General features: G+C 43.9%; 1 protein-coding gene across 1 annotated transcript; it reads right to left on the bottom strand.

Moving 5' to 3' along the window:
- Positions 1-972: 972 nt before the first annotated feature.
- On the bottom strand, positions 973-24698 carry LOC120558400 (myelin transcription factor 1-like). The gene is given in 22 exon segments (XM_039799378.1): positions 973-2078; positions 2656-2799; positions 3009-3112; positions 3312-3403; positions 3578-3799; positions 5062-5145; positions 5242-5304; positions 5552-5620; positions 7908-7970; positions 11280-11428; positions 11506-11721; positions 11814-12016; positions 13799-14016; positions 14120-14233; positions 14750-14840; positions 16269-16388; positions 19765-20913; positions 23290-23567; positions 24055-24120; positions 24219-24261; positions 24646-24659; positions 24661-24698. Coding segments are annotated over 22 exon segments (3684 nt in total). The 3' UTR covers positions 973-1934.
- Between the last annotated feature and the right edge of the window lie 1355 nt (positions 24699-26053).

Below are 26053 nucleotides of genomic sequence, written 5' to 3'. Positions count from 1 at the left end.
ACTAGTTACATGGTTACCTGAAACTCCTGTCTGTTAAGTACAATGAGCAAATAAAGTGATGATGAACGGCGACAGGGTCTTTGAAGCCTTTGATGAACAGAAAAATGGATCACCACCTCCAGCATCACAGACCCAGACAGGCCTTTATGTGCACACTGTATGAAGATTCCTCTGTGAAAGCCCACTATGACGAAGATCAGAAGTGGTGGTCCGTACCATGTAAACCACAGACTGTCTGTAAAGATGCGGCAGCCGCATGACCAAACACATTCCATCCCAGCTGTCAATCATTTTTATATCATTAAATAACTAATAAAAACCAAACTGATCAGTAAAAATGAACACTTGAACAAACCTCAGCGTGATCAGAACTACCTAAAATGACCAAAAAAAACGTCTTTGGGGAAAAATGTATTTGATGTGTACTTTTATTTAATTTTTTTGTTTGGCCCATATTCCATCTCGGCAGCCAGCCACCAGGAGGCCATCCAGATGTTTTGGCTTCGCTTTTGGGGAGCCGTCCACCTTTTTATATACATTCTTATACTGTAATAGCAGGGAAGAATCGCTGATATAATACTTATTATTATTAAAAGCATCTAATGCACAAACTTGTAGGGGAGAGCAGTGTGTGAATGCATCATTAATAGGCCACTTGTGATTATTTCCGTTAGCACCATGCTGCTGGAAGACTGCTACAGCACAGCTGATCAGTGGCACCAAGTTGGAGGGATTGAGCACAAACGTCTGGGCTGGAGCCGCCCAAATCCACGTGAAAGACCGCAAAGTAGATGGGTTAAAACGTGTGACCTAATCGGGACAAAAGTATTGTGCATGTCGACCGAAGTCATGTGAGAGGATCCGACAATGCAAATGGCCCCAGAATGTCCGTTTTACTGTACAAGAGTGAGTTGTATCCGACAGTCCTCCATCTAAAAGCAACAGTGTATGAACATTTGAGTCCAGTCCTCCTTCACTGTGGGTTAACCTTTATTTTAAGAGCAACTTAAAGACTTATCCAGACACAGCCATAATTAACACAGAGACAATACAAAATAAATATTCACAATCACTTTTTTTTTTTTTTCCTTCATCACCAAATAAATACCAAATATGTGCAGCTCAATATTCCCGGTGTATTGCAATGTACTCAAAAATAGTTTGTGAAAATAAAAAGGGGAAATCATAAAAAACAGAAGCACCAAAAAAAGAAGAAAAAAAAAAAACATCTTTAGAAAATTATTAAAAAACTTTCCGTTACAAAATATTTGCACTTAAAAAGATCCCAGTATTTTAAATAAATAATAAGATATATAAAACAATTCATAGTTGATATCTTAAAATATTTCCTCTTTGTTCAACAATGCAGAGGAAATGATTTCCTTCTCTTTGTTACCATTTAAAATCTTCTCAGGTAGCATTTTTGAAATAACTTAAATAATAAATAGATAATGAATCATAAATAGGTCAACATAAAAAAATAATACAGCAGACATGAATGAATACGTTATTAAACCAACATTTGCAAAGGACTTAAATAGTAACACAGCAATAGTAAGAATGAATCTATAAACTAGTCCTGGAGGTGCAACATCACTATGCTCATATAGAATACTATCAACATTATTGAGTGGAGACGGGGTGTGTTCACTAACTAACTCAGGCTCTATACTGCATCCTGACTTTGTTCTGCGGATACCTTGCTTACAGTAACCGTTTGATTCCAGTGTGCTAGCGCACTTTGCGTCCACGCCCTAACCTGTTCACGCTCGTTACCAATCGTAAAGATACATGCAAACAGCAAACTAATGCATAGAACGGATGACAAGAGTTCTAAATGAGAAGAATTAATTACATACAGTATCTAAAGGGTTTTCGGAAAGAAAAGATTGATGTAGTCCCCGGTGACGCCCTGTGTTCCTCCCTTGTGTCTGTCACACCTCGATGCCCTTCACCGCCTGGTTGATGGACTCCAGCAGAGCCCGGTTCTCCGGGTTCTGGGTGCAGTCTTTATTGGTGAACATGTGGGTCAGGGTTTCCACGTAGCTGTCCAAGTTCTGCTCTGACAGCGGCTCCTGCTGAACACACACAAGTATTCACGGATTAAGAAAATGGATTATCCTATCCGTTGGAGGGAATTATTTTGTCCTAGTTTGTTTAACTCCTCCTGTTGTCCTCGGGTTAAATTTGACCCATTTTCCAAAAGTTTCTAAATTTATATCAGAAATTTGGGTTTTCTTTCAACCACATTTTCATAAAAAGGTAACGTGGATGGTTCCCTTACAGCGCTCTTTACAAGTAAAATGAATGATCGGTTCACTACTGTCATTGAATTTGGGTGTTTTATTCAATTATATAGCTTTTGGAGAAAAAAAATGATAAAAGAACGTTGAAAAAAGTGACAAAAGTGTCGGAGAAGGATTCAAAACTGTGGGATGAAAAAACACAAAAAAACGTCAAAGGGCGCAGAACAAAAGTGACAAAAACGTTGGAAAAAGTGACAAAAACATCGGGAGAGAAGCGAGAAAAGTGTCGAAAAAGACGACCAAAACACTGAAAAAAAAGTTTTCATTTAAAATTTTGACCCAGAAAAACAAAAAGTTGCATGGTCGACGGAAGACAACACAAGGGTTAAAAGATCTCGTTTGGACTGACCATGGCGGGCAGGCGGATGTTGGCCAGGCTGCGGATCAGGGCCTGACTCAGGCCCGACAGCTCCAGGAACAACGCCTCATTCCTCTCCTCGATATGTTGGTTCTCCTCCTCCATGCTCTGCAGGTTCTTCTCCATTGAAGAGATCTGAAGCAAGGGACAGACACAAAACACACTTCTGAACACAGAGGGCTTGACATACAGCCAAAGTTTTAAGCCACTGTTGGCCTTTGGGACAACCTGGCATACTAATGCATCCATGAAGCTGATCCATTTCAGGCTACAGGCTCCAATCACTATGGCAGCATCTGCTGGATGGACGGCACTTTCCAAACGTATTGGGTGTCTGATCTCACCTGAGTGTGCAGGTTCATCACGTCGGCCTCCATCTCGGAGTTGGACTCGCTCAGCTCGTTGATCTCCTGGTTGAGCTGCTTGATGTCCTCGTCGTTGTCCAGAACTGAGCGAGAAGACACGCAGTGAGCAAACAGAATAGCAAGACAACTAGCCGACCCTAGCCACAAAACATCTGGGCTCCTATCTCTGAGTCTGTGGTGAGGAACCTTTGATGTATCAATGTCTCCATGTCTTAGAATTAGCAGTGCCAGTAATCGTTTGGGGACATACTATTAGGCAGAGGTGAAAGGAGCGTCTCTTACCATCGCTGGCTCGGAACTTGGCAGTTATATACTCGTCTCCGGGGAATTTGGCTCTCTTCTTGTTGGCCGACGCTCTGGGGCAACCTGACAGGCTGAGAGGAGCAGCTGATCAGATATAGAGCTCTTACATTCTAACAGCATATATAAACGTATAGCATTTTTGTCTATACTGTAGTAGTTGAAAATAGTGGACACAGTTAGTGGACAACTAAACTGTAGGCATAAGCTGTAAGCTGTGTGTGGGATAACGCTGTGAGTCAGGACACCTGCGGTGCGTCAGGAAGCTGCCGTTAGCGTGGCCCGAGCCATCGCAGCCCGGCGTGGGGCACGTTGGGCCCTCGTTCTTGAAGGCCTTCCAGGAGAAGGGAGTGCCGTTAAGGAGACCTTCCTTCTGCCGCCGGGCAGCCAGCGGACAGCCGTAGGCACTGCGGTGCGTGGCGTACTTCCCACTGATGTGGCCCAGGCTGTCACAGCCAGGAACTGGACACCTGGACGCAGAGCACAAAGCACCATGGGACGGGTGAGATGGAGCTGGCAAGAGGCTGGCACAAGACTGACACATCGATCCCAATTTGGTGTTTCAGTTTTACGATTATAATTATAAAAGAATGCAGCGATGAAGGAAGAATCCCTTCTACATGTCCCAGAATGTGCAGAGAAATGTCATCAAATGTATGTATGACTAATTACATAAACAATCAAAATCAGCATTCAATATTTGAATGGACTATTACCCCCAGTTCCATCCCTCAGTTAATTCAAATTACTCTCCCATTTACTTTTGACTGAATTTCACCTCCTAACATTTCATCCATCAAATCAAATTTATCATTGACGTTTCATACGCCATACATCTAATAAAATGATGCATAGTTAAAATAGAAAGAGCCACATCTGTGACATATACTGAAGGAAACTGGCGGACACCTTCTGTATGTGACACAGTGTGTGTGTGTGTGTGTGTCTGTGTGTCTGTGTGATTATATGAAACAAGCGTTTATCAAAATGTAACTGTGACTGGATCCAAAACTCTGAAAAGCTCTATAGTGATATGCTTTGAGCACCAGATGTAAGGGTTGTCCCGAGGGCCTGCAGCTGATTAAACAAAAAATAATTTCTCATCTTTAGAACAAGTGCTCAGTATATTTCATGATAATATGCTTTTTTAGATGACAGTTTGTCCTGAGGATGGTGTGAGAGGAAAAACAAAGCGGTTAATCTCTGAGGAGCATGGATGTGTTCAGTAAATGGCATGGTAGTCTCGCATTGCCAGACCCTCCTCCACAGCGCTGCGGAGGAGGGTCTGGCTAGTGCACACGGCATTCCCAGATGGGAGAAAAACATGCTCTGGTTTATCTGCATTTCTTTAAACCAATCACAATCGTATTGGGCGGCGCTAGGCGCTGGACGGAGCAACGCTGCCTCTGCAAAATAGCCTCGGGAAGGAACTTGTTTTGGTGGAACGTGTGTACTTTCAAAAGTAGTTTTAGTCGTGCGACAGCAAACTTTTTGCTGGACAGATAGTCTAGCTAGCTGTCTGGATTTACCCTGCAGAGATCTGAGGAGCAGTTAACCATAGTAAGGTGAACGTTGTGAATATAGACTAATGTCCTGACAACCTCTCTGTTAAATTTAGATTAGTTCTTGTGTATACCAGTAAGAACATATTTTGTCAACTGTTTGCTCCTAGCCCTAGTCTTGGCTAACATTAGCGTAGCTTGGTGGGGGGGGGAGAGATCATGTCGCTCACCTCAACAGCTCAGAGTCTTCCTTGTCGTCCTTGGTGGGGGTGGATTTGACCCCGCTCTTCTTGGCTCGAGGGCATCCGGACAGACTGGCAGAGAAGGAACAGAGAGGACCAATCACAGTGTCCGTCTGTACTACAGAGGGAGTGATGGTGCAGCGGGCAGAACAGCAGAAGAGCGCCTACCTTCTATGTGAGGCGTAGTTTCCTGTGATGTGGCCTGATCCGTCACAACCTGGAGTGGGACACCTGAGACACACACACAGACGCTCTATCAGCCCACACGCTAACACTAGGAGCAGACTGCTTTTTCTCACTAAATAATTAGGGCTCATTGCTTTTGGTTTTGATTTTTTTTTTCAATATGGGACTTAATTATGATTGCCTTTGACTATTTTATATGAGTGTTACAAGGAGAGCAGGGACAGAGGTGTAGCTGCAGACTGAGTGTTCAGTGAACATGTTGGAGGTGAGAGACAGGAGAAAGCAGACATACTTTAGTTCAGCTGTGTGGGCAGCCATGAGGGTCCGAAGTGATTTATCAGCAAGAGGACAGCCTGACAGACTGGAAGATAGGTTAGAGAGAGAACGTCAGAAAACCAGACTGAGAACAGGATGTCTGAGTATGAGTGAAGGAAAGAGAACTGCCAGAACCTGAACTGAACTACAGAGCCAGGACACACACAGGGAGGACACTAGTCACTTTAGTATCTGATCTCTAAAGGAGTGGAGGAGCTGTGTGTGTGTGTGTGTGTGTGTGTGTGTGTGTGTGTGTGTGTGTGTGTGTGTGTGTGTGTGTGTGTGTGTGTGTGTGTGTGTGTGTGTGTCATGTTCCTTCTCTAGGTGTTGAAGGTGCTGACATTTGAATGGAGTGGATGGGTCATATCAAATCATCTGAAAATAGTTTTGCTCTTTTTTTAAAAGACCTGCGGCGAAGTTCCTCCAACTCGTGAAGCCCAGTTCAGACCAAAGATTCTCAAAGAGACCAGTTGAATGTTGCACGTCTCCGGTCTGCAGCGTTCTAAGAGCCGCCCGTTTACACCAATAAGACGAGACAAGACGGTGTATCGTCTCGGGCGGTGCTAAGCCCTGTAAAATAGCCTCTGGAAGGAACTTGTTTTGTTGGAACGTGTACGTTCAAAAGTAGTTTTAGTCGTGCAACAGAAAACTCTGATTGGACAGATAGTCTAGCTAGCTGTCTGGATTTACCCTGCAGAGATCTGAGGAGCAGTTAACCATAGTCCTCACAAATCCACAGGAGGTTAGAACGCCAACACAGAGACAGAGGAAGGGGACGCATATCCGGTTGGAAAAAGAGAACATACGGCGACATTTCCGGCAGCAACGGAGCAATCCCGGAAGTGGAAGGTCGTGTATATAGACTAGCGATAGCGAGATACTTGCTACAGCTGCTTTTCTAGTAGAGATTAAACGGAGAAAACACCATTTAATTTCTCTGATTCACCGTCGCTCGCTCTCTTCAGTCACTCTCTAGCTCGCTCCACCACATACCGTGCTCGCGGCACTCGTTGAACCTCTGTCTAAAACTCTGCCATTTCCACCAGTTAATAGTTTGTAACACAGAAATAAAATGGATTTTGGATCTTTTTATTTCTATAGTTTGTAGCTGACTCGACCAGCTGACTTCTCTATTGGCTGTTGAAACAGGAGACGTCTCTTACATTCTAAAACCAGCCTCTGGAGACTCGACCAGCTGACTTCTCTATTGGCTGTTGAAATAGGAGACGCCTGTTACGTTCTAAAACCAGCCTCTGGAGACTCAACCAGCTGACTTCTCTATTGGTTGTTGAAACAGGAGACGTCTCTTTTATGTTCTAAAACCAGCCTCTGGAGACTCGACCAGCTGACTTCTCTATTGGCTGTTGAAACAGGAGACGTCTCTTACATTCTAAAACCAGCCTCTGGAGACTCGACCAGCTGACTTCTCTATTGGCTGTTGAAATAGGAGACGCCTGTTACGTTCTAAAACCAGCCTCTGGAGACTCGACCAGCTGAGTCGCAGCCACACCATCAGCTGTTTGAGTCGAGCTGAGACGGGCCGAGTCGGACTGCTGAAAGTTTTCCTGCAACGTTTTAAAACGGGTTCGTCTTGTCGCAAATCTTTGGTCTGAACTGGGCCTAGAAAAGACTTATGCCAAATGCATACTGATGAATGAACAGAAGAGAGCAGCCTGTCATGCCAGTGTTTAAAGTGTAATCTATTCACAGCCATTAAATCATGTACATGCAGTATGTGTGGGCATGAGTAAGTGCACTCATTATTCATTTAACTGTTTGAATATACAAGTAGTAAATCATGTGCATAAATGAAAAACGGCCAGCCTCTGTACAGGCCATGATGTTTGCCAATCTGTGCTCTTATCCACCAGCTTTCCAACTTCCAACATATTGTACTTAACACAGCTGCACAGTTGGCCTCCTTGTGGCTTGTTTGAGCATAAAAGGGATCTATTTTAATCCAACACTTACAGTAACACATCTACCTAACTACAGTACCTACATTGATTAGAAGTAGTAGTGGTACTCAGTTGGACAGAAACGTACCGGTGAGTACTGGCCCAATTCAAGCTCTGTGTCATGCTTATCTAAATTTCCACGGGCTGCTATCAGATTTGTTGAGTCTTTCAGGAAATATATTTAGTAGTAGTTTTTCCAGTGTTTCCACAAACAAATTGTCAAACTGGAAAAATGTAATTAAATGTACCGATCACTCCTCATTCCTTATGAAATGATTCCAGTGAGAATCAACAAATCTGTTAGTACAGCACACCATAGATTTGTAAAGCAAACATACTTTGCTTATCATTTCCTGATCAGAGTGCAGGTCTTACCTTCGATGGGATGCATAGTTGCCGGTGATGTGTCCACTGCCGTCACAACCTGGGGTGGGACATCTAGAGCCGGAACACACACTCACAGATCAGTCTGTCTGCCTCTGCTTATACTGACATCAAAACTAAGAAAGTGTTTTATTGGGGTCACTCAATACAAGCTACAATAAGGTAATTTCTTTTTTTCAACCGGGACCCCATTTCCCCATGCATTGGTGTCTAAGTGACTGATCAATCTTTGAAATGTGTCCAGTCTTGAGTGAGAATGCTGTAACCAACAGCAGTGAACCGGGTTGTAATGTAACCCTATAGGACAAATGTTTAGCGTCAGTCAGCGTCCACTAAAAGTACAGGCCAAAAGTTCGGACACACCTTCTCATTCAATGCGTTTCCTTTTTATTTTCATGACTATTTACATTGTAGATTCTCACTGAAGGCATCAAAACTATGAATGAACACATATGGAATTATGTACTTAACAAAAAATTGTGAAATTATTGAAAACATGTCTTATATTTTAGATTCTTCAAAGTAGCCACCCTTTGCTTTTTTTATTAATAAGGGAAATAATTCCACTAATTAACCCTGACAAAGCACACCTGTGAAGTGAAAACCATTTCAGGTGACTACCTCATGAAGCTCATTGAGAGAACACCAAGGGTTTGCAGAGTTATCAAAAAAAGCAAAGGGTGGCTACTTTGAAGAATCTAAAATATAATAATGTTTTCAGTTATTTCACACTTTTTTAAGTACATAATTCCATGTGTTCATTCATAGTTTTGATGCCATGTTAAACAAAAAGGATCTTACTCTTTAACTAAAAGGTCTATCTCTGTAGGGATCCTTTCCATAATGTTGTCAGACACTTAGAATAATAATCTGAGTCTGTCAGCAGCAACAATAGAACTGTTAGTGGACGCTGACTGACGGTGAACATTTACGTTACATTAGCTTCGCATTGCCAGACCTTCCTCCACAGCGTTGCGAAGGAAGGTCTGGCTGGTCGAGTGTGTGATGAGAATTTTACTCAAATAAAAGATAAATATAATTTGATTGTCGGTTCTAGCTTGGATGATGTTTCCAGAATCGACCGGAGTTGAGAATGTTAACACCGGAACGTCGTCAATATAGACTAAGGTTACATTGCAGTTTGTTTCTAGCTTAATACTGGACCCATCAATCACTTAGACACAAAAACATGGGAAAATAGCATCCCAGTTAAAAAAAACAAAACAAGTTACCCTTTAAAGTTGCAGTCTGTAAGATTTTCATCTAGTTAATTGTCTGTTTAGTTCCTATCTATCAAAAAGTGAGTTACAACAATGGTGATTGAGCATATGACCCACTGGTGAAAGCACTTGTGTTTGCTGCTTTGTCAAGTAATACAATCTGAGTGTCTGTGGCGACTTTACCGCCCTAAAATCAAAGTTAGTGACGCTTTTTACGTGATGCTGCATTTTATTGTATTCGGAAATTGGGAACTTTAGACCAGGTAAGATGCAAAGAAATGGTACGTAAATCGGGCCAACAGACAGAGAAGACCATTCAACTTTGAGTCCAAAGAAAAATAAACAAAAAACTGAACTCCAGTCTGTCCTCCATGTGATGAACCACCCTCTTTCCATGAAGTTGCTGTTCAGGACGAACATTCAGGAAATAACAGCCACGCTATAAACCACCCGTAAAGCCTCAGAGCAGCATGGCTCTCATTTCCGCCAGCAGCAGCAGCAGTCAGGGCGCCGCCAGCGAGTTCAGCAGCTCCGCTACCCCGCAGAGAGCTTCAGAGATTACCGTCACTTGCCATCCCGGACCTGCTCACCCCTCACCCGGCTGTAACGTTCCCTTCGGGAGAAGGCAGCACCACCAATAACGAGCACCTTTATTTTATCAATAGGCAGTTTTTCTTCCCTGCACTTTCTGATTCTCAGGTCGGTTCAGATGTTAGCACTGTTAGCCATGTTGTGTTAGCTAATGCTAGCAATGTGGGGCGCCCCACTCGGATCAGAGGGGACATTCAGCCCTTTCCTCCCTGGGGGCGAATAAGAGGAAAGCGGTCTTAGCTGTTTTCAGTGTGGACTTGAGTAGCGCCCTTTATATACAGAGTGTGGCCAACTAGGGAATCGAATGTTCTGAGCTATCCCGTTATGCGATAGGTTCCGAGGTGGTCACATGTTTCGTGGACTCCATGTTTGATACCAACATTCATCTGATTCCCGTTGACACAGTGCAAGGTTTTAGTGGAAAAATGTAATAAATTATTTAAAAAATTACATAAATCACTGAAAAAATGCCCAACTGTTGCGCATTTTGGCTGCAATGAAAGACAGGGAAGCGGCAAAAGATTTCACAAGTCCCCCCCGTGAACCAAAAAGGCGAAAAGTATGGGAGCTGTTCATTATTGTTTGAGGTAAATGTCAATTTCTCTCTTCGATAGGATAACAAATTACATAGGACAAATATAGTGATGTGTACCATGCTGTCAAAAAAGTTCTAACACTGCTTTAGAAATGTATAAAGTTTGAATTTAGCCTTATGCTAGCGTTAGCTTTTTCGCTAGCACTCCATGTACCTAAATGCTTGTGATCTCGCCACAGTCATAGCTATGGCTTTTGGTCTCGACTGAGTCCTGGTGTCTTTATTATGTTCATAATAATATTGGAGGGAAAGTGAAACAGCTTGGACGGAGATGTTATTCGGCTAACGCTACGCCGACGTCTGCTAACGTCTGCAACAGCGTTAGCCTAGCCTGCTAGGTAAATATTACGACTGCCTTCGGAGTGTCCTATATCTGCGTCCACGTTGTCAACATAAGACCTGTGTCGTTGCTCCTTTTGTACCATAATTTTATTGAATGAAATATTGAGCTTCGCTCCTCTGAGATGGGTGTGTTTGTGTTACATTACACTCAAAGCTAGCTATAGTTAGCCTGTATGCTAGCGGACATTAGAAAGGTAAACACTGCTCAGAGACTTATTAGGAGACGTGGTTACTCACTACAATGATAATAACATGTATATGCCTGTTTATGGTGAAAAACAGCGATTTATTTCAAGATAGCATATTCGCCCCATAGGGTTACACTGTAGAGTCATCTGACGTTGGTATCCAATATGGCGCCCATGATTTGAGTTGGCCACACTCTCTATATAAAGGTCGTTAGACTTGAGCATGTGAAGGCATCGCACAGATGAGAGATGCAATCTACTGATGTCAATCAGTCGACGCTGTTTTTTTTTTAAAGGAACTCTGGGAGATGAAGTCCCAGAGGCCCGTCTGCAATTACATGTTATCGCCAAAGCTGCCGCTAGAAACAACCTAACTCAAATCTTACGGACGGAAAAGTGAAAACAATGTTTTGAATTTGTGACTTACGCAAGAATATCTTTTTTGCTGTCTTTGGGCTGAAACTTGAGCTTGAAGCTGCCGGTGGTGACTTCACCGGGGTATTTCCTGTCCTCCAGGTTCTCCTGGTCCTCTTCCTCACCATCAGATGAGGTGTATGAGGGAGCCGTATATTCCACCTGGAAAACAAAAACCAGGTCCAGCATTACCATCTGTCTGTGTATGCTCACAGTGAGGGGATCCTGCAGGCGCATACCTCTGCGTGGTCTTCCTCTTTGACTTCACTTGGTTTGGTGAAGTCCAGTGGCCCCTCCCACTCTGGCGGAGTGTGGCCCTGAGACAAGGGGGCTCCCATGTGTTGAGAGGATGAAGATGAGGAGGATGAAGGCTCTGGAGGCTGCACACCCTCCCTCTTGGTCTTCTTCATGCTGAGGTCCAAGGTGCCGTTCTCATCCACTTCAATGTCCGACTCCTACAGGGTTCAGAAACACAGTCAATGAGCCCAAAGTGAGCAAAGCATCAGAGAACATGAGCGTGCGTGCCGTGCGCAGGGTGTGTGTGCACCTTGGTGCAGGGCTCCCTGGGCTTGGTGCTGATGGTGTCTGGTCTCTCCCAGCAGCGCGTGGACAGGTTGAGGATGGCTGTTGCTGCCATGTGGGCTGCCTCTGCGTCTTGGCTATAGTCATAACTGCTGGAGGATGAGGCGCTCTTAGAAAAGCCTCCCGACACACTGTGGCTGGGGGAGGAGGCCTTAGGGAATGTTTTAGCTGCGTGGGATTGAAGCAGAAAGAATTAGCTGGAACATCATACTGTATTATTGGGTGTGCACCTGGCAGGTGGAGAAAACAAAAACTAATTTCTGTGCACAGATGAATAAATTGCGCGCTCAAATTAACAATGAATGCAAACAAATGACCAATTCCTGCTCTCAAATGAATAAATCTGCACAATTACTAATTTGTGCTCCCAAATTACAATAATCTGTAAATACCAATTAACAGAAAAAAAGCTTTAAATGTATTGTTGACATTCTAAAATACTGTACATTTAAGGTTAGGGTTGGGTATCGTTTGGGTTTTTTCTGATACCGGTGCTAAAGCGATACTTTTAAAATGGTGCCGGTGCCTAAATGGTGCCTGAACCAGTACTTTTGAATAAAGTTTAAAAAAAGAAGAAAAAAAAGAAGGGTACTAAACAACAGTCGGCGACTTATTTATTGCTAAGGCCATTGTCAAAATTAAAGATTTAATAATAATGTAATAACTATAACTTATAAAAATAACTTATTTCACCAGTAAATTGCTGTTGAACGACAAAAACAACCACCAGATGGGAAAAGGGTATTTTACAATAACTTTGAATGCACCAGGCACCAGGCATACAGAGGCTACCAGTTTTAAGTGAACGCACAATGGCAGCTGCTGTGCTGCAGAGCAGACTGTTAGGTCCCGGTGTTGGAATCCTCTACAGCAGGGGTCTTCAACGTTTTTTAAGCCAAGGACCCCTTAACTGAAAGTGAGATGTAGCAGGGACCCCCCTACTACATATTGTATCAAATTAAGTTGCATATTAAACTGAGCCTACAATAACTGTTAGGGCAACCTAAAGCCTTCTTACATACCCTTTTTGCATAAGCTATTAAAATATTAATTGTTGGCATGATTTTATAATCATATTTGAATGTTACACATGTGGCACAGTGAATCTATGATTAACTGTATCTATGGGCTGCTATCTTAGTGACTACCTATAGGCCAGTAAGCCTATCATCAGTGGGAATTTATATTTGCTAATAATATGTTGGAATGATGTTAAGGCAAAAATTGACAATAATTTGGAGGACCCCCTGCAATGACTCTGAGGACCCCCTAGGGGTTTCGGTACCCAACCCTATTTAAGGTACAATGTTGTTTACAAAATCTGAAGAATATCAGATTGTGGATCGTTTCCAATCTCCGTGGCCTGAACACCTCATCATCGGGGCCACACACGGTATCTGTCGGCGCAGAGTTATGCAGATTTCTTTAAATACAACTCAGAATGTTAACACATCTCCACACCTAGCAGAAAAATTCAGCAGATTTTCATTCTGGATCACCGCTGAAAAAGCTGCAGATTGTGTTTAGGTCTGCTCAGATCAGTCCGCTTCATCTCTGATGTTTGCACCTTGCAATGTGAACTTTCAACTGCTGTCTTTTACGACTTTTAGGGTGTCAGAATTCCCTCTACCTTTTCTTGTTTATAGTCTCTTTTTTATAGTTAGCCTTTGTATGAATGCCTGTTTTCATCTTAATAAAGACTGTGGAGACTGATAGAAACACGCCCAGGGCTTAATCAATCCAGTCCAACAATAAAGATGAAGATGAGCAGGACGGAGATACGTGGATATCATTTTGCATGTTGCCTGAAGAACAAAGTTGTGTTATCTTCTACAAGTGGATCTATCACCTGCTTTTCTCAGAGCTACGCTTCATTGTAGCATTTGATCACATGGCATGTCAGACTCCAGCATAGAAGCGGAGGCTGGAGGCGAGGTGTGTGGCTCTTACATTTGAAGGCTTTGGGTGATGTTTCAGTGCTGCCGGGCGTCTTTGGAATGAGCATACGCTTTCCAAACACCTGGACATCAAAGCTTGCATAGTCAAAAGACACCTTGGAGTATTTCTCCAGCTCCTTGGCCAGGTTAGCTCGAGGCGTGGTGGTCACTGCGTTGGGCCCGTAGCTGCCGTACTGAGGGATCTCCAGCTGTTTCACAAAACACATGGGCCTGGGGGAAGAGCCAGTAGTTATGCTTTATCCCTACAGTGGCGTGGACATGGTTGTATTCATCCATGCATTCAAATAGTGAATAGTTAGCTGCCGTGTCTCACCTGAGCACTCTGTCCGAGTTGGAAGAGGGTTCGCTGGCTGAGGCCTGTAAATGAACCTGCTTGTCCTGGCTCTTGTTCAGCTTAGTGGCTGCTGCGATGGGGCAGCCGGACAGACTGACAGGAGAAACATATCCAGATGTTTGCATTTCATTTACAAAACTCTCATGAATAGGTAGACATTTACGCAAACAGGAGTTTGTTCTACAGACAATGTAAGTATGTGTTAGTATTATTAGATGAGATCGGTTCCCCTTTTGGGCTTTTTTTTCACTCACTGTTTTGCAAATACGCAATCTTCATTTTTGATCCTTTCCATTCCAAATATTTCAGAACTGGACTCCAAAGGACTCAGAAACTATGTTTAGACTATTATTGAAAACTGAAACTCTGCCAAATCATTGACTATATAGGATATAACATTGATGTCTACAGCATTATGCATAGATTTGTGTAAGAAAAATCCTCATAATAATCTCTAAACTCAAATACAAACTTTAACTTTTTCACAAGCCCCTAATTCTTGTCTGTATAAAACAAGACACATCTGGTGTGTGTGTGTGTGTGTGTGTGTGTGTGTGTGTGTGTGTGTGTGTGTGTGTGTGTGTGCGTGCGTGCGTGCGTGTTCTGAACCTGCGGTGTGTGTTGCGGTTACTGTTGACATGGCCCTGGCCTGTGCAGCCAGGAGTGGGACACTTCAGGACGTTCTCATGCATGGCCAGGACTACAGACACACAGCAGACACACACACTCCGGTCAGTCTTTTTTCACATCACAGCAGAAGAAAAAAAAAGTATTTGTGCAACACACATAGTAGTTGAAAAACAGTGGAGGAAATAAATGTAGTGGTATTAGTCTTTCTCTAACAGAAGGAAGTAGTAGTGGTAGTACAGTACTAGTAATACTAAAGTTGGTAGTAATGATAAGAACAAATCTAACAAAATGTAACTCCCAAGCTCCCAAGATATTGAATATCACAATAAAAAAAACGGTCTGGATGTTAAAATAGTGAACTTTCAGGGTGCTTTGGTCTGTTTCAACTGAACCCTGGAGCGTTTGGATAGATAGGTTTTAACTTAGTCTATAGCCATGTCCTTCTACTTCCGGGATTGCTATGTTTCCGCCAGAAATTTTGCCGTATGTGCTTCTTTTCGGCCGGATGTCCGTCCCCTTCCTCTTTCTTTGTGTTGGCGTTCTTAACTCCGGTGGATTTGTGAGGACTATGGTTAACTGCTCCTCAGATCTCTGCAGGGTAAATCCAGACAGCTAGCTAGACTATCTGTCCAATCAGAGTTTTCTGTTACATGACTAAAACTACTTTGTTTCCACCAAAACAAGTTCCTTCCCGAGGCTATTTTGCAGATGTACCATTGCTTCATCTGCACATTTTTTCTCCTATTCAGAATGCTGTGTATACTAGCCAGACCTTCTTGTGCAGCGCTGTGGAAGAAGGTCTGGACACGCGAGACTAGTTTTAACTAAACCCTGGAGCGTTTGGTCAGATGGTCCGGTTGGTTTGGGGTAGCACGAAAGCTCATTGGAACTCTGGTGGGGCCCAAACGTCTGAACTCTGGTCCACTTAAAAGACGGGGGGGGTCTCGGTTCACTTCCAAGTGAACTAAGTCAGTTCAGTTCACTTGAGGTGAGAAAGCGATCCAACCCAAAAACAGAACATTTCCTTGCCTAGCAGTTTCAACCTTCACACAATTCACGGACTTCTGTCTGATTTAAGGGACGATAACTTTCAGCTCCATAAGCATGAGCACACATCGCTGGTCGTCTGTCTGACATCATCATCTCTCTCTAATCTCTCCTTCGCTCGCTGTCTGTCAGCTGCTCATTGTTTAAACTTCTTCTAAAATATTAGAAACACTAAACCAGAACCAGAAAACCCAAGACTATAAATGTGGTGTTGCTCCATTATTTCTGAGGGCAAAAGTGTCAGCCAGTTTCACTCAGATGTTCTATCCAACAGACCAGTTTACAATGTTTGGTGTTTGACAAAGTGCAGTGTTAAAGTTAACCCAACCAAATGAAAAAATGCAACAAGGTTGCATCTTGCAGTAACTCTGAAAAGTGACAGGATATGCATGAGGAGCGTTGGATTCCTACCGGTGTTCTGTGGCCTTGTGAAAAGGTAACTTGTACTCACTCTCTGGAGGGATTCTGTCTTTGTGAGGACATCCAGAGAGACTGCGGTGGTGAGGGTACAGCCCGGTAACATGGCCTGTCCCATCACACCCTGGGGTTGGACACTTCACCTCCTTCTTCTCTGATCACAGGATGGTGGGATTTAGATGTCAGCAACAATGGATGAAAGCACATCAGTAAGTAGTACACGGGCTGGGCGGTACCACAAAATCTGGCTCTGACCTATTATTATCAAGTACTACCAGGCCCAGAAATTGGTTTTAGTGCGAAAGTAATATAACGAGTAACGTAACTTATACTTTTTATACTAAGTAATAAGTAAAGTAATATTATTTCTTTTTTAAGGAGTAATAAGTAAAGAGTAACATATTACACTTTCTGAGTAACTTTCCCAACACTGGTTTCTAAATAAAAATGTTTATTGCATGAACACTCTGAAGTAAAAAGGTGATCAGCGCAGCCAACAGAGAAGCAGAGTGTGCATTTCTATGCTAGTGATCCTAGTGACACTGGTATTAACACTTAAAACAAACACTAAAGTATTGGCAGCATTGATACGTTAGGTATGTAATTTGTAACATAAAGTATACTGTTCTTAGATCCCTGTTTAGTTTGCATATACTGATCCCTAGTGGACATTTTAGCTGGTGCTTAGTCATTCTTAAGTTTCTCCATTTTGTTTTCAGTCGAACAAAGAGCAAGCTAGAGTGTGCATACAAAACAGTTGCTAAGAAACAGTCCTTTCATTTAAGCCTTGGAATTGATATGTCCATAAGTAAAGATGCAAAATTATTTTAGAATGAGAGTTTTCATGGGGAAATTAATCTGTGGAAAGAAAACGTTACTTCAGTTGCTAGATGAATATATACTACACATGTTGGTTATTTGCTCTGCTTAGTAGCTAACTTGAAGGGGCATTCCTATTGAGGTCTGTGCTATGTTAACTGTACAATTCACATGGTAATACTTACCTGAGTTACTTGCCATGCTGGAAGTTATGCAACATGCAGCCTTAAAGACTATGCATGTGAACCACCACAAATGACGGACTTGGCAAAATACCTGGTCAGGAGAGAGATGCTGAGTTCTGGGCTGTTAACATTGGATGACCGTCCGAAAAAAACTACTGTGCATGGAAAATGTCTTTCCAAAATGCTACGAGAGATCTCAATTTAACAGCCAGAGAGGAGCTTGAGCTACTCACAAAAGTGGCTCAGCCCAGAGTCATCCTCACAGGCAATGTGGATCAGGTCACTTCTTGTTCACAATCCAACAGCAGGTGTGATCATGATTTGGCAGCGACTAGAGGACAGTTACGTCTGTCCTGAGATGATTGAACATGCCCTGCTACAAAAACTGGAGTATTTCCCCAGAATCTCCAACAAGGACAGCCAGCTGCTCAAAGAGCTAGGAGATATACCTCTGGAGGTAGAGTCAGCAAAGTCAGGCAGACACCTACCTGACCTGACAGTAAGCGTCAGCCCCACCTCCAGCTCATTACAACGACACATCTGGAAAGAAAGCAGATGAACTAAATAATCAGTCTCCTATCCATAACAAGCCACACCCTTTGGCAAAGTGCCATGAATTTAGAGGCAAGCCTCTAGGTGAAAGGAAGGCTTATTTAAAGGAAATGTCCATCTGCTTCCGGTGTTGCACATCTACAAAGCACATGGCCAAGGACTGTAAGGCATCCGTGAAGTGCAACGAGTGTAATAGCAATAAGCAGATATCTGCATTAACCCAGGTCCAGCACCTTGGTCAATGGAGACTCTGGTAAGGGAGCCAGAGCACGGCGGGGAGCAAGAAAGTGGTTCGTCGCCCAGAAATCTTTGACAAGACTCTTGGGCCCAGATTGTGTTCTAAAATCTGCTTGGTTCATGTGTACCCCACTAACCGTCCTAACAAAGCTGAGAGAGTGTACGTGGTGTTAGATTAACAAAGTAACCGTTCACTGGTCACTGAAGTCAGAGTTCTTCAACCTGTTTGGGATCAATGGAGATTCATTGTCCTACCCTCTAAAGATATGCTCAGGCATAATGGAGACTACAGGAAGGGAAGCCAGCAATTTCATGGTTGCATCACTTGATGGGAAAATGGTACAACTTCCCCATCTGTTGACGACAGATCTGAAATTCTTATAAATCACAAGTACTTCCCTTATCTGAAACAAGTCGCAGACAACATTCCACCACTTCCACCCCAATGCTCCTATCCTTCTGTTGCTAGGGCAGGATATTCTGAGTACGAGAGCAGTACAATGGTCCTCACAATGCACCATATGCCCAGTGACTGGACTTAGGCTGGGTAATTGTGGGGGAAGTCTGTCTTGGAAGCGCTCACAAGCCATCCAATGTGAACGTCTTCAGAACAAATGTGCTGCAAAGGACGCAGCTCATTCCTCATGCCATGTACAGGTAACTATCCATGTCAAGGAGAAGTTCAGTGGTCCTATACCGCCGCATAATTTGAGCCCTCCCTTTTGTCCCGATGAGGTTGCTCCTGCCACCAACATATACCATCTTGGAAGCAATGTTTTTCAAAGAAGGCAGGATGATGACAAACCTGCTCTGTCTGTCAAAGATGGCATCTTCCTTGAGATAATGGATAGAGAAGTCTACATGGATGACACAAACCACTGGGTGCTTTGCCATTTCGCTCACCATGTAGTTCTCTTCCAAACAACAGAAACCAAGCTGTGAGACGTCTAGGTACCCTGCAGCATACACTTTAGAAAAAGGCAGATATGAAGGAACATTTTTTTTTTTTCAAGATTATTTTTTGGAACTTTTTCCTTTATTTGATAGAAAGACAGGGGATGACACGCAGCAAAAGCAGAACAGTGGCATCATGTCAGCACAGATCAGAATCCAGCTGATCACGGGACCAGGTTCATTCCAGCAGCCCACCTACAGCACACCAGCTGGCTCTCTGGTCCAGAGTTCTTGAGACAGACAGATTCAGGACACTGAATCCTTCATCCTGAAGTGACCACCCTTGTCAAAAAGGCAGAACGGTCGCTTGGGTCATATGGATTTGAACGCTTCTCAAGCTGGAAGTAGCTATTGAGAGGTGTGGCAACACACTCATATCACAAGGTCATTCTCTCAGGCTTCTTGTACAAAAACTGTACAGGGTGTACACTCGTCATCACAGTGTGTACAGCTTATTCTCGCTTCTTTTATTTTTACCTAGTTTTGAATTTGTTTTACTATGCTTATAAACGTGTTACTGTACTTCTACACGTGCTGCAAACTGACACTTCTTTGTGATTTCTGATTCAGTTTTGGGAGGAGTGGGGACTCAGACCCTGGGGGTCAGGTAGAGTCTTATTGCTCTTGGAGTTTTATGGAAATTGAATCAATAAATTGATGTAGGTGATGAACATAAAATGTTGCTGTAATATATATATATAATATGTGACATTTACCAAACATAGAAAGCCACTCTTGCATACTGTATAATACACAGGAGCAGTGTTCTAACAGGAAGTGTACCTTTGCTGTAGTGCGGCGTGCGGCGGCTCATAGCAGCAGCCTCGCAGCTCTTGCTGGAGCCACTGCTGTACGGCTGGTAGTCGGGCTGGTAGTCGTGCTGGTAGTCCGGCTGGTAGTCCGGCTGGTAGTCCGGGGAGCTGCGCGCCTCCTGGCCCCCCCTCACCTGCTCGGCCTTCAGGGCGATGGCCTGCTCCAGCAGCCCCAGGTTCCCCCGCGTCATATCCCAGTTCTCTGAGTCGTCGGTGATTCCTGAGCCCTCTGAGACATGGTCCTGCTCCTCTCCTTCCTCCTCATCATCCTCCTCCTCCTCCTCTTCCTCCTCCTCTTCTTCCTCTTCCTCCTCCTCTTCCTCTTCATCCTCCTCAGAGCGGACCTCTATAACCACTGTAGTCGGCGAGGCTTTGCTGGAGTCTCGGTCCTCCTCTTCCTCCTCTTCCTCCTCCACCACCTCGCCTACTTCCTTCCCCTGCCTCTCCTCCTCCTCTTCCTCTCTCTCCTCTTCGTCCTCCTCCTCTTCCTCAGTCATTGGGCTGCTGAGCTTCTCTTCCCTGAGTGACAGCTCCGCCTCACAGCCCTCAGCGTGTGGACTCAAAGTGTAAGGAGTGTCAAGCTCTTGGTGGACCTCTCCCTCCTCCTCTTCCTCCTCCTCCTCTTCCTCCTCCTCCTCCTGCTCTTGCTCCTCCTGTCCCTCCTCCTCCTCCTCCTCCTCCTCCTCTTCATCCCTCTTCCTCTGCTCCTCTGTGGATTCTTTGGCCTGATGGTTGTAATCTCCGCTGGAGTATTGGTGATCACAGTTTTCCTGGCTCATCACATGTCTTTTTATCACCTTCTCTTCTACGATATTCTTTAGCCTCTCCTGCTGCTCTTCCTTTACTTCTTCTGCTTCCTCTTCCTTCTCTTCTTTTGTCTCTTCAGGCTCAGTAAGTTCTCCTTCAGGTTGCTCTGAGGACTGGTCCTTTGACGGCAGCTGACCTTCCTCCTCCTGCTCCTTCCTTTCCTCCGGCTGAGGAACATGGCTGACTTCCTCACTAGTGTTGTCCTGCTCCGTTTGGTTCTCAATCTCGGAGGTGAGGCTTTGGTTGTCTCCAACCTCAGCCGGAGGACAAACTGCTGTTTGTGTGTCCTCTGTCGTCACCAGGGAGCAGTCTGCTGTGGATTCAGAGTTTAGATGAATGTCATTGTCAAAAGTAGTTTGTCTTTGTCATGTCTTACAGCTCGACACGTGTATTGTGACTGACCTTGCGGTTGACCGTATCTGACTTGTTTTAGCATTAATGAAGTAAGCAAATTCAGGCGGTCAACTCAGTGTGCTGCTGCTCCCACATGCCCAAATAGTATATCCAAAGCATCCTTTTCATCATGTGTACTTATAGAGTCATTTTGTTTAGTTTTTCAACCTGTTTTTGCTGCTGACAGACTCAGATTATTATTCTAAGTGTCTGACAACATTATGGAAAGGATCCCTACGGAGATAGACCTTTTTGTTAAGGAGTAAGATCCTTTTTGTTTAACATGAAACAGCCCCGAAATCACCATCACCAAACTCCACCAGATGTAAATAATCAGGACTTTTAGCGTGTATAGAGCCAGCATATCTCTACCAGACTCCATGTAAATAATCAGGACTTTTAGTGTGTATAGAGCCAGCATATCTCCACCAGACTCCATGTAAATAATCAGGACTTTTAGTGTGTATAGAGCCAGCATATCTCTACCAGACTCCATGTAAATAATCAGGACTTTTAGCGTGTATAGAGCCAGCATATCTCCACCAGACTCCATGTAAATAATCAGGACTTTTAGTGTGTATAAAGCCAGCATATTTCCACCAGACTCCATGTAAATAATCAGGACTTTTAGCGTGTATAGAGCCAGCATATCTCTACCAGACTCCATGTAAATAATCAGGACTTTTAGTGTGTATAGAGCCAGCATATCTCCACCAGACTCCATGTAAATAATCAGGACTTTTAGTGTGTATAGAGCCAGCATATCTCCACCAGACTCCATGTAAATAATCAGGACTTTTAGCGTGTATAGAGCCAGCATATCTCCACCAGACTCCATGTAAATAATCAGGACTTTTAGCGTGTATAGAGCCAGCATATCTCCACCAGACTCCATGTAAATAATCAGGACTTTTAGTGTGTATAAAGCCAGCATATTTCCACCAGACTCCATGTAAATAATCAGGACTTTTAGCGTGTTATAGAGCCAGCATATCTCTACCAGACTCCATGTAAATAATCAGGACTTTTAGTGTGTATAGAGCCAGCATATCTCCACCAGACTCCATGTAAATAATCAGGACTTTTAAGCGTGTATAGAGCCAGCATATCTCCACCAGACTCCATGTAAATAATCAGGACGGGGGGGGGGAGGAAAAAAAAAAAAAAAAACCACCCAAAAAAAAAAAAAAAGGGGGGGGGGGGGGGAAACAACCAAAAAAAAAAACCCCCCCCCTAAAAAAAAACGGGTTTTTGGGGGGGTAAAAAGCCCGCATATCTCCACATGTAAATGGGTGAATTAAGGGTTTATTTCAACCAAACCAAAGTGGTGATTGTTGGAACAGTGGAAAGATGAACCAAGATGGCTTTTGGTAGTTTGATTTAGTTTTTGTCCACTTCGAATGAAGTGTGTTTTACGATAATAAAAGTCCTGATTATTTACATGGAGTCTGGTGGAGTTTGGTGATGGGGATTTTTGGGCTGTTTTGTGTTAAACAAAATGGTCTATCTCTGTAGGGATCCTTTCCCTAATGTTGTCAGACACTTAGAATAATAATCTGAGCCTGTCCTATTACATTACAGCTTGTTTCTCCACTGCCGACTGCAGCGCTCTCACTCTCTCTTTAAGCTGTCAGCCCTCTGCTCGTTCTTTTTGCTGCCTTGCTTGCTGCCACACTGCTCACCTGAAAGCTATGAAGCTCCACCTCCATCGCTACATTCCTTTCAAGGGAAGTTGCTGTGGTCACTTCTCGCTACTTCCTGCCGTGCTGTGCATGGCGTTTCCTTGTGGGGAGTGACAAGGTCAGAGCCTAAGCCCCAAATATCAGCTTTGCTGTCTAATTTGCAGAGATTTGCATTTATTGCCATGTAAAGCACTCCTGCCTTTAACAGTCCGGGTGCTGTGAACAGAGTTTTAGACAGGATGCCGCTCAGCTTCCTATCTGACTGTGGACTCAGCAGTTTGCCGCTACGTTACAACAACTTAGCTGTCAGTGTTTCAGCCAGCCTCAGAATGATCCGGTTCTGAGATGCCTCTCCGTATCCAGCCTTGGGGCTGTGGTGGGATCTGAGGTGTCACTGGCATAGGAACAACATTGTTCTGCTGCACAAATGCATTTTATTTTGATTTATGTTTCTATAATCTTTTTGGTGAATTATTTGATAGTTTTAATTCTTCAGGCACCTAACAGTGATTCAAATGCAACAATGTGAAAGGTGTAGAGGGGGAAATCTGAGAGCACAGTGAAAGTCAGGCTGTAATGTTTCATTGTAGCCTCTCTGCTTTGGTTTCACTCACTTTTTGTCGACTCCGGTCTGCTCTTTGTGTTGTTGTTCTTCTTCTCTTTGAGGTCTACTTCTTCCTCCTCCTCTTCCTCTTCTTTCTGCGCCACCTCCTCCTCCTCCTCCTCTTCCTCCTCCTCCTCTGCGGCGTCGCTGTCTGCTGTGAAGCCTTCCTCCGCTCCAGCCATGGCGGGCTGGTTCCTCCTCTTGGGAGCAGAGTGGTTCTCCTCAGCCTCAGCCTCAGCCTCAGCCTCCTCCAGCTTCCTTTTCTTCACAATCGGGCATCCCAGTATGCTGAGAGCAGGAGGGGAACAGAAGTGAATGCTAACATCTAACATGCTCACATAAGACAGCAAAATCAACAGCCTGTTGTTGTTCTGACATTGTGAAATGTAATGAACACCAGAGCAGGGCTGTATACTTGTTGTATTGTTCTATTATATATATATATATATATATATATATATATATATATAGTATATAACATATAGTATAACAATATATAACATGTATCTTAGATCATATCTTCTAAATTATGATAACTGTCACATGGTTTTATATCAAATTATTACACGTTGTCAAAAATACAAAAAGCACTTTAATCGTCCCACTAATTTATTTGCACGTTTGTACTTTAATTAGCTTTTTCCTCTATCTGACAGCTGATTCTCTGTGCTTTGTAGAGCTCACATACCCAAAGCATGAAGCTTGGGATCTCGCCTATAAAAACGGAACTAACTGTTGTGCAGAAAGTTTGATTGAAATACAATATGAATCCTACCTTCTGTGCCGCGAGTATCTTCCACTGACGTGGCCTTTGCCATCACATCCGGGCGTGGGACAGCTGCTGCTGACACGCAGCAAGACAAATACACACTTCATACACACAAGGCACAATTCGTGCATCAAGATCAAAGTCTTTTTCTGAAGCATTACATCACTCACCTTAACTCCTGCTTCATCTCCTGTCCCGTAAGTTCCGACGACACTGAGAGTGAAGCAGCAGAGAGTCAGCGGACGCAGAAAGAAAGTCATACGAAAGCTCCAAGTGTAAAAAAGGAAATTATTCTTGTATATTGTGGAGGCTTTACTCATGGCACATTTTTTTTGGACACATATTGTACAATCCATCCTTTGTGCAAACTTTCTGTCTCCGTGATGTTAGTATAAAACTTGTGAGCAACCATGGCTCTGGGAACCAGACCTCCAGGGACCCAAAGAGAATATGTTTGGTAATGTGCCAATTGAAATTTTAACTTTAGGCAATGAGTGTGTGTGTGTGTGTGTGTGTGTGTGTGTGTGTGTGTGTGTGTGTGTGTGTGTGTATTGTGTGTGTGTGTGTGTGTGTGTGTGTGTGTGTGTGTGTACTGACCCCGGTTGCCCTTGGCGGGTTCGTGTTCGTGTCTCTGTAGTGTCTTGGCTCATCTGAACAGAGGGAGGCAATTAGAAGTGATGATTCTGAGGTGCAGCACTAAACAGACAGACAGACAGACAGACAGACAGACAGACAGACAGACAGACAGACAGATAAATATATACTTTGATGCTGAGGCTGTTCTCTACGGTTGATTGGCTCTCCCCTGGTCCACCGTCGGCTCAGTGTCTGACCTTTGAGCTCATTTTATGTTGGATGGAACGCACTGAAAGACTTCGCTGTGATCTGGGGATGAAAGAGAATTATTTTACAGTTATTAGAAAAAAATAACACTTTTTGAGGCCAAATCTACCTTTTTTCACATAATTTACTGGAGGGGGGGCCCAGCTATGAAGCATGAAAGCCAACAGACAGTCACTGTGGAAAGTAAATGGTTTATATACTATTTAATGATATGTTTTATTATGGTAGCCTACTGAACGCTCCATTAGACCCTGAAACAAAAACAAAGAATAATATATTTTATCAAAGATATTCAATATAGAACAAAATAAATGGCGGACATAACTTGAGTCTGGAGATTCCTCTGAATACAAAGGTGTGTCATACACTGACAGTGGGACAGCAGAGGAGTCCGCTGGGAGACCTAACACAGTGTTTGGACTGCTCCTGGGCTACATTTGGCAGAACATGTCACACATGACAACAAAATGCCGATGTCAAGTAGAGAGTGGTGAAGTCAGGCTTCTTGTGTGGTGACAGGAGAGATGTAGGCCGGGCTGCTAAACCAGGACAAGGCCTCTCTCCTCTCCCAAGTCTGGCACACTGACAAACACAAAGCATACAAAGGCCACCGGCGTTCCGCGGCTCACACTTTTAACGAAATTGACTGCATCGACACCGGGCCGCCATTGTATGCTAACATCTAACGGGGGCCGGAAATAACGACCGACAATAATAATCTGTTTTGAAAAGCCTGATTCGGACCGTGCTTATATTCTTCTCCGCGGAAGGAAAGCCGCCAGAAAGCCTGCTGACATCCGCGGTGGGCTAGCTTACATATCGCTTCATGCCGACGTCCTCCCTGCTTGGCTCGGCGTGGAATCCACCGTAAGGCCCGCAGCCAAGGCCCCAAAAATACCGACAAATACGTGCGCTTCACGCTCTTTGTCAGAGAGACATAAAGCCTTACCTTACCCGCCCCTCCCCCTCCGCTTCGACATCTCCGGACTGGCAGACAGACGGTCCCTGAAAACGCTCTCCAAGTGACTGCAGGCAGCACCGGCAGCAGCACAACCCCGCGGAACGGACTGATGAGTGGGACAGCGGCCTCACACGGAGCCCATCAGCCCGGAGCAGTTCAGCACCCCGGACAGAGACATCCGAATCTTCAGCACCATGGACA

This window comes from Perca fluviatilis, chromosome 5 (genome assembly GCF_010015445.1).
Source record: "Perca fluviatilis chromosome 5, GENO_Pfluv_1.0, whole genome shotgun sequence".
NCBI classification, from domain to species: domain Eukaryota; kingdom Metazoa; phylum Chordata; class Actinopteri; order Perciformes; family Percidae; genus Perca; species Perca fluviatilis.
This window is presented reverse-complemented; position numbering and strand designations above follow the sequence as displayed.